At 54.8% G+C, this 8321-nt stretch overlaps 1 protein-coding gene across 6 annotated transcripts in view; it reads right to left on the bottom strand.

The window, feature by feature from the left end:
- Positions 1-498: 498 nt before the first annotated feature.
- NF2 (NF2, moesin-ezrin-radixin like (MERLIN) tumor suppressor) overlaps positions 499-8321 on the bottom strand; it is an 80960-nt gene continuing 73137 nt past the window's right edge. For all 6 annotated transcript variants that reach the window (XM_049619844.1, XM_049619840.1, XM_049619843.1 and 3 more), the window contains one exon: positions 499-3984. Coding sequence is in view for 3 of the 6 variants with exons in the window: in XM_049619842.1 (XP_049475799.1) it covers positions 3934-3984 (51 nt within the window). In the remaining 3 variants the exon portion in view is untranslated. The remainder of the gene's footprint in view (positions 3985-8321) is intronic.

The following is an 8321-nucleotide window of genomic DNA, read 5'->3' as shown; positions in this document are numbered from 1 at the left end:
TTTTTTTGAGAGCGAGTTTCGCAAGCAGGGTAGGGGGAGAGAGAGAGGGAGACCCAGAATTCAGAGTAGGCTCCATCCAGGCTCTGAGCTGTCAGCACACAGCCTGATGCGGGACTCGAACCCATAAACTGTGAGATTATGACCTGAGCTGAAGTCAGATGCTTAACTGAGCCACCCAGGTGCCTCAAATTTTGCAATTTTCTAACTTTACAATTTCAAACATATCTTTCCAAAATATATAAAAAAAAAAAACTGTATTTACCTCCGACTCCTGGAAATTTTTGTGTATTCTGATAGGTTATTTTCGTGATTGGCCTGTACAATGGAGACCTGAAATGTATTCTGACTCGTGGCAGGCAGCACTGTGGTCCCTGAGAAGTCCTGATAACACATTGTGCCACTGGAATCTTTCATTTTGGGCTGCATGATTTGAGATAGAATTATCCTATAGTAGTTGTGGTCTTAAAGGATTTTTATTGATTGAAAAAATAGAAACAGAACAAAAAAACGTAAGCTCCACAGCAATGCTTCCCAACCCCAAGTGTGAGTCGTGTGGCCCTGTGGCAATAGCTGGCCTCATCTGTCCCACAGCCAGTGCCCAGCACCCTGTTGGCTCTGCAAGCCCCCCCCCTTCCAGAGCCCAGAACAGGGACACCTGGAAGCAGAGGCACCTTGAAGGGTCCAGCCTGGTCCAGCACCCTAGTTTTCTGGTCTGGAATTGAGGACAGGCACGGGGTGTGGAGAGTAAACTGGCACTGGGACCCTGTCCAGGGACTGCTCCATGACCCTGAGTGCCCACAGGACAAAGGAAGAGCGTTCCCAGGTGAAGGTAGAGTAAGGGGTACTGTCATCGGCCTGGAAAAGGTGATCCTTCTATCACCAGTGACACGGGGCCGGAGTTGGGGTGCTGGGCAGTCAGGGAGGGCGGAGGTCCCGTCTCCTCAGAGCCCCCAAGAGTCGGCCCTACCACCCAGCCCAGCTTGCCGCCTCAGTGACTAGGGCATCAAGCAAACCAAGGAAGCCCAAGACACTTTTGACAGCTTAGAATTTTTATTAAAACAATCATTTAAATTACAACAATCCCCGGAATAGAAAATAGCCTTCCATGGTCTGGCCCTGACAGGAGGCAAGACCCAGGCCCCACTGGAACAAGTGAGGTTTGACATCTTTGAAAACGGATGGAGCTTCTCTGGAAGCCCACGAGGGGCTTGCCTGGCCCCAGGGCAGCTGGAAGAGGCTGTCTCCCCACTGAGGTGGACCCTCCGGGGGCTGCAAGGCCCTAGCCCTGTCAGCGAGCAACACTTAGTCCTGGTTGTCAGACTCTGGATTTGCTGTTTTGATTTGAAAGAGAAAAGAGGGAGAGAGAAGCTTGTCCCCAAGCTTACAAAACAGTCACTTAAGAAGTGTTATGTAATGCCATGGGGTATTGTCTAGCGGGGCCTGGTGGGTACATGAATAACTGAGCTGATGTCACAGGTCAGAGCGCTGCTGGGGCTGAGGTGGGGCCTCGGTCAGGGCGAACGGTCAGGTCTGTCTGTGTAGACAGAACCGCTAAGGGCCAACACCCCAGCCTTACGGAGTGTCACCAGCTGGGCAGCCCAAGAACCATCAGAAGCGCTTGTAATGAAATAATTGTGGCCAGGCCATGCCCTCAGTGGAGGCTTCCTGACTTGATAAGCTCCCATGCCCTAAAAATGTTCGCTTGAAAAGAACACAGTCACCTGAGCCTCGGCACAAGTCCCTGAAAACCAAGCTCCTCTTTTATTCTGTTTCCTTCCACTGTGGCGCAGGACTTTTCTAAAGGCCACCATCCTCTCCGCCTACCCGTCTTTGGGAGGTACGCGCCAGCTCCCGCCTCCAAGGAGAGCTGAAGTGTTCCTGGAGGAGCGAGGCTCTGCTGGCCCTCCTGAGTCGGCTCTCGGGCCCGACGGTGCTCCTGCCACAGCTCAGATGCCAGCTGGCTCCCTCGTGGCCACATGGCTCGGCATTTCCCGGACTTGGAACACACACACAGCAGTTAAATAATAAAAAAAAAACAAAGCCCGACAACATTTATATAAACCACCACCATGCTCCTGTGCCCACAGCCACTGTTACAGATTAAATTTACAGGTCAGGAGGAAAGTAACTCGTCATGGAAATTCAGGGATGGGTGGTGTGCCTGGGGAGACAAAGCCTCAACACAAGAGCCAGGCCCTACATTACAGATGCCTTAGGACTCCCCTCACTGTGACTGCATCTCAGGGGAAGAGGCTTTTGAGGGACAGGGAGACATAAGGAAACTCTCTCAGCCACAGCCATCTACACTGAGCATCCAGATGTGGAGTCCCACCCTGTATATCCTAAGGGGTTTGAGTGACACACAGGGCTGGCTTCCTCAGGGCAAGGGGGCCCAAAAGGGGGTTGGCCAGCCCGGGACACCGTTAGGTCAGCCTGACCGTGGAAAAAAGGCAGGATCTCCGTGAGCTTCTAAGTTTCTCAAAACCACATAGGATTGCCAGAGACACCTCTGCTCTCAGGACATCTCCAGGCCCTCACGTGTCCTCACTTAATAAGCCTCTTTTCACTGGTTCCGACTTTATCTCCTGCTCTGCATAACAGCCCCACTGGAAGGATCCGAATGGCTGGCAGGTCACAGCAGCACCACCAAACCATGGAGAAAAGGAAGGGCAAGAAAGTGGCCCCAAACGAAGGAGCGTGGTGCTATGGGAGTGGCTCCGTGACCCGCTGCCGCCCGAGTGGAAGGGGGCTGTGCACCAGCAGGTGCAGAGCACCAATGGTGAGTGGACACCTGGCTTGTGCATCTGGCTTGTGCTGGGAGGGGCACACGGGACCCCACATGGCCCAAGGGGGAAAAAAAATAAAGGGCTGTCTGCCCCTAAAGGGCAACACCCAAAGGAGGCCCAGTACAGTCAAGGCTAAGGAAGGGCTTGCTGGCATATGGCCCAGGAGGAAAGGTGATTCAGGCAGCAACACAGACTGAGGCCACAGTGAGAAGTACCTGTGGGGCCACAGAGTCCCAGCCAGGCTACCAGGTGCTGACTACATAGCGTGACCGGGGAGTCCCCCCGTGGCCCGCCACAGGCAGGAGAGACTAAGGCTGAAGGGCGGGGAGAAAGACACGCAGCTCCTACCTGCCTCTCGAACCCTGGTCTGTGGTGGCAAGAGGAAGGCAGCGAGTGTTCTGTATGGAGCAGATTCCTACTCAGTTCTGTTGGGCCCCCGGCCCCTCTGCTGGCAGCTGACCCCTCATCACAGCTCCTGCCTAAAGTCCTCCCCTAGTCACAGCTGCCTTTCCCATTCTCCACCAGCTGGCAGCCAGAGCGCAGCCTCAGGCTGGGGGGGGTGGGGGTGGGGGTGGGGGTGGTGTGGGCTGAGGACACATCGCGTGGCTTGTCAGGAGCCACAGGCCAGCTCACCGACGATATGTAGCAGGCAGGCTGGCAGGCAGGCCGCTCTGGGCCTGCGCTCGGGTGGGCCACACTTCTTTGCATGCCAGTTCCTCACCAGTGGAGGAGATGAACGTTCTGGAGCCAGGGTGGGGTGGGGGCGGTGGCACCAGGCTCCCTGTCTCCAGGGCTCCTGCACACTTCACTCCCCGGGGCTCGGGAGGTCAGCACTGGACAGTGAGACACAGACCCCAGGGTGCCTTTGACAAAGGAAGTTTGGAACCCCACATTAGATGAGGAAAGACAAATACTTCTTTAAAATGTTTAAAATGAACTAGAACCCCACGAGAGAGCTCTCTGCAGGTCACATTTCAAGGCAATTGCACATGAAGGGGGCTGGGCTCTCCACTCAGCTGGGAAAAGTTCCAGAGCTCCCATGGAAGCCCCCAGCCAGCCCACCTATGATGACTCCCACGGTGTCTGACCCATCCCTCTGGTGCCGGGAGCAGCAGGTGTGGCAGATCCTGGGCTGGCTGGGCACCTGCTAGAGCTCTTCAAAGAAGGCCACTCGGGACTTGGCGCTCTGCAAGGTGAGCTGCAAGGAAGCAGAGAAGAAGTTGAAGGGCGCTGGATTTCTGCTTTTATGACAGGTGCCATCCTGCCTTGGGGACTAACCTCAGGGCTGGTTTGGAGTGGAAGGGAAGGCTGCTCAGATAGATGTTCAAGGAGCTGGCGGCCAATCCCAAATAAGTTTCCAGATTTGCCCAAGAACTCAAATTAGGAAGTGACAAATGAGGACATGCCAGGAGGGATGGCTGGTGGACAGAAGCATGTCAGCAGGAAAATGTCATCAACATCATCTTTTCACAGAGGGCAGGAGCTCCCTGGACACTATAAGAGATTCTCACATTCTCGTCTACGAGAGTGTCTAAGATGCTTCTGTGGGGCTCCGTCTGCAGTGGCGCCAGCCTGGGATGCTCGTCCTCTCCAGGGCTCAGAGGACCGGCTTGGCAACACAAGTCTCAGGCAAGGCAGGCCTGTGTCAGACAAGGAGGGGAGTGTCCCTCCCACTCCTGGCTCCCCAGGTGGCCCTATAGCAGACTTGCCCATGACCTGGCAGCTCACAGGGGGTTTGCATCTACAAGCTGGGAGGCAATGAGCTTTCTGGTTGGGGCTGGTTCAGGCAAGGGGGGCAGTCCCCAAGGGGCAGTCCTCTGTCTGGAAACTTAAGGCCTTCCCAGGAAGGATGCTGCCCTAAGAAGCACAGGGCTGGGAAGATGCAGACAGACAGGATCAGGGGTTGAGCTCTTGGCATGGTAGAAAAGGCACTAGAATCTGTGACCCTCCGGAATTGCTGAACCCTCAGCCCCTGAGACTCTGTAGGCCACTTCCCAGGATCTCCCCAAACAGAAGCATCTGGCACGGACACTTTCCAGCACCTGCTCCCCCTCTGGAAATCACCAGTTTGGGTGAGACTGTGTATTCCACATCCAGCTCCTGGACTTCGTAAAGGAGGGTTTTCAGGGAAGGTGGACACAGAGCACATAGTGTTCATCTTCATATCCCCCAAACCCACTTAGCTTACTGCTTCACACCTAGTAGCAGCTCAAACAATGTTTGTTGAATGAGTAAGATGTAGGCTCTTAAGGAAATGGTGTGATGCATGGGAAAGGCAAGAGCTCCACACGAGGCTAAGAAGGCCTGGACACTAATTCTTTTCTGTCACCAGCTCGCTGTGTGGCCTCAGTGGACACCCTTGACTTCTCTGAGCCTCTTTCCTCTGGAGTTAAACCATGGAAGTGGGTTGGATGGTGTGGCCCATTCCCTGGACCTCTGGCAGTCTCTAAATCTGAAAAGTCCTTGGTACCATCTTGCCTCTCTAAAGGGTGGGGGAGGGAAGCTCAAAACCAATCCCTTCTCCATCAAACACAGGCGGCGTCAGTGTGCTCAAATGAGACAGCTTGAGAGTTGGCTCTTTAAACCCTGCCAAATCTTGTGGCCTTGAAGTTCCTGACTAACAAGCTGAGTGCAGGGACGCGTCTGGGCTGTCAGTGGAACCAATTTCAGAAGCCCTCTGGAAAGCCCAGCTCTAATGGGAATGGAGAGAGCTTTCATTTCTTTGCTTAAATGGAACTCCCTCTAGAAGGGAGCCAAGTCTGGATGGGTTTCTCCCTAAATGCAGTCAGAGGAGAACGGCTGCGGGTTATGTGCTCTGTGATAATGGGACTCATGATGTTAACTGGGAAAGAAAGAGAACCTAAGAATCACTGAGACAAAATCCTCTTGCTGGAGAGTTTAAATCAAAAGGTGTGAAACCCAATGTCTCCACTTAGATTTCTTCCACGCTCCCGGAGAAGACCTCTGGCTGGCTCCTCAGGGGGACGAGGCACCAACAGGGGACAGGGAGATGCCCACAGCCCTTCCACACACTGAGTCACAGCTCCAGCCAGGCTGTCTGACCTAAGGCCGCTGACCAGTTGGATGGTCCTGGGCAAGTCACTCACTCACTGTGGCCTCAGTTCCCTACGGTGAAGCGGGCCAATGGCACCCCTTCCTCACAGGGGGACACGCAGGGTAACTGGGAAGCACTGTGAAGCAGTCAGCACCATGCCTGATGCTCACGGAGAACCCAACAGCTGTTAGCACCAATCGCAGCATCACATTTCTTCCCCTAACCCCAGCTTTGGCTCCTCTCCTTCCAGTGGGGGCGCAGGGCAGAGTGTAGGCTAGAGGGGGTACAGAAGGCAGGGGCATGCACTGTGCTGGCCTTCATGGCCTCCAAGGCAGGGCGAGAGGATGGCCCCGAGAGGCCTGGCCACTTCCCCAGGCAGGAAGCCCAGGCTGTGGGGGCCTCTGAGAGCCTTCTGCCCATTTGTACAGTGTTGGCTCCAAGAATTCCTGGATCCTCTACCCAAGCTGCGTGCTGGCTGTCCCCTCGAGGTGCCAGGGGAAGGTTTTGGCAGCTCTGGCAGTGCCAGATTCCAGTTATTCAAGCATGTGTTTGTTGGGATGCAAAGCCCTCTTCGGGTGGGCAAGATGCTTCCCTGGATCCCCACCCCACCCCACGCTGCACGACAGGGGCTCAGCCTGACCTCTTATCTCACAAGAGCACAAGTGGTACCCCAGCCGGAGGAAAGGTTTGGAGCAAAGTCAAATACTCTGGCCATGTAGAAGTAGGAAAGCACCGCAGACATGTGGCCTCGGCAAGAGGAAAGAGTACCACAATCCTCCATAAGGCACCAGGCTGCTACAGGAACAGGCAGACCCACCAGACAGAGGTGGCTGATGTGACCGTGGACGCTGAGGACACTGGGAGCCTCCCGCTGTGGCCCACAGGCGGATCTGGCTACCACTGCCCCTGCCTTTTACCTTTACTGTGTAATTCCTGGCGGTCCTAATTCCATTAGGGACCCTGCTGTCAGGGGAAATTATTGCACAAGTGCACTGTCTGCGGCTGGAACCCTTCCAGTTCCCACCATGGCCTCTGCCTGCTCCCCCCCTCAGCAGCATTCTTTATCTTAGATATCAAGATGTCCTCCTCTGGAGCCAGCCAGCTCTCCCTGTGCTCGTGCAGGAAGGCGGGTCGGGAAAGCAGGCAGTGAGAGGAGGGTCTGCACTGGGCGAGAACTCAGAAACCCAGGGGCAGAGGTCAGGAGGACCCCCAGGGCACTGCCAATAGCATCTGTCAAGCTGCCTTCAGCCTGGCTCCTCTCACCTGTGGGATCTGTCACCACCTGCTGTTTCTAGAAAGCTCACTAACTGTCACAGTTACAGTACAGCTACAGGCAGGGGTATTCCTAAGAGAGAAGGGGAAGGCTCAGAGGAAATGGCACAAAGCGAGCCCTTCATAAAACAAACTGGCTCTGTGGGTCTTTGTGTGCTCATGAAAATCAGCTAACAAGTGTCCTGGTTTCCCTGCCGCCCTCCCATGCTTTAAGGTGTACGAACCCGTGTCAGTGTTTGGTCTGCCTTCTTGCTCAGCGACAGGCCCGGCTATCTGCTCACAGCACAGCAAAGGTGCCATGGAGATGGCCTGACAAAGGCCCTCACCTCCTGCAGGTCACACTGTGAGAACTGAAGCCAGTCTCCCCAGTCCCCCCCCCCCAACCCTGCACTCTGTTTGATGATCGACAATGACAATAACCCTCTGCTCCCTCTGGCCCGACTTGCCGGGTGAGGGAGGCAGCACCTCTGGGAACAAAGGGGAATTCCCCGAGGGCACATGGTGTGGGGTCCTACACTGCCATGGGGGGGGGGGGGGACTACACTGCCATGGCCTATCTCCAAGCTTGTCGGAGAAAAGGTCTCCTCTGAATTTAAGTAGGTGGTGAAGCGAAAAAGCCTGGGACGTGGAGAGACAAGCAGGGCCTTGCAGACAATGGCTACATCATTCTGGGACCTGCTGAACCTGGTCCACCTTTCTGATTCCTTCTAAGGACAAACAGCTAGAGCTCTGCCTGGACACGACTAGTGACTGTGTCTGCCACGCACCGCTCAAAACTCACACTGAATCCAGACAAGGGCCAACCCTGGGGCTCCCGGCAGTCCCGCCAGCTCCTTCGGGAAGCCATAAACCACAGAGGCCCTGCACAAAGCCTCCATCCTGCAGTGCTCTTGCCAGTTCCCTAAAGATGACTAAAAGAACATGAAGTTTCCTCACCAGGCACTGGGCTGACCCGCTTCTCTCTTCCAGCTGTCTCTTCACATCTGATTAAAATCAGCCGTGTGAATAATACAGGAGGAATTAAGTTCTCTCTTGACTGAACCGGCTGTTCAAGTCTGTCACTAATCCAATTCCTTTCTGAGGAGACAAACTTCCTTTGCTTTCTCTGCTGCAGATCTATACAGCTTGGTCTTTATCTTACGAGGGGCTCCGATCTACCTGTTGGGCCTGGCCCCTTCATCCTGCCCAGCATCAACAGCCACAAGCCT

This window comes from Panthera uncia, assembly GCF_023721935.1.
Source record: "Panthera uncia isolate 11264 chromosome D3 unlocalized genomic scaffold, Puncia_PCG_1.0 HiC_scaffold_8, whole genome shotgun sequence".
NCBI classification, from domain to species: domain Eukaryota; kingdom Metazoa; phylum Chordata; class Mammalia; order Carnivora; family Felidae; genus Panthera; species Panthera uncia.
Note: the sequence above shows the minus strand (reverse complement) of the source record. Positions and strands in the feature narration are given on the sequence as shown.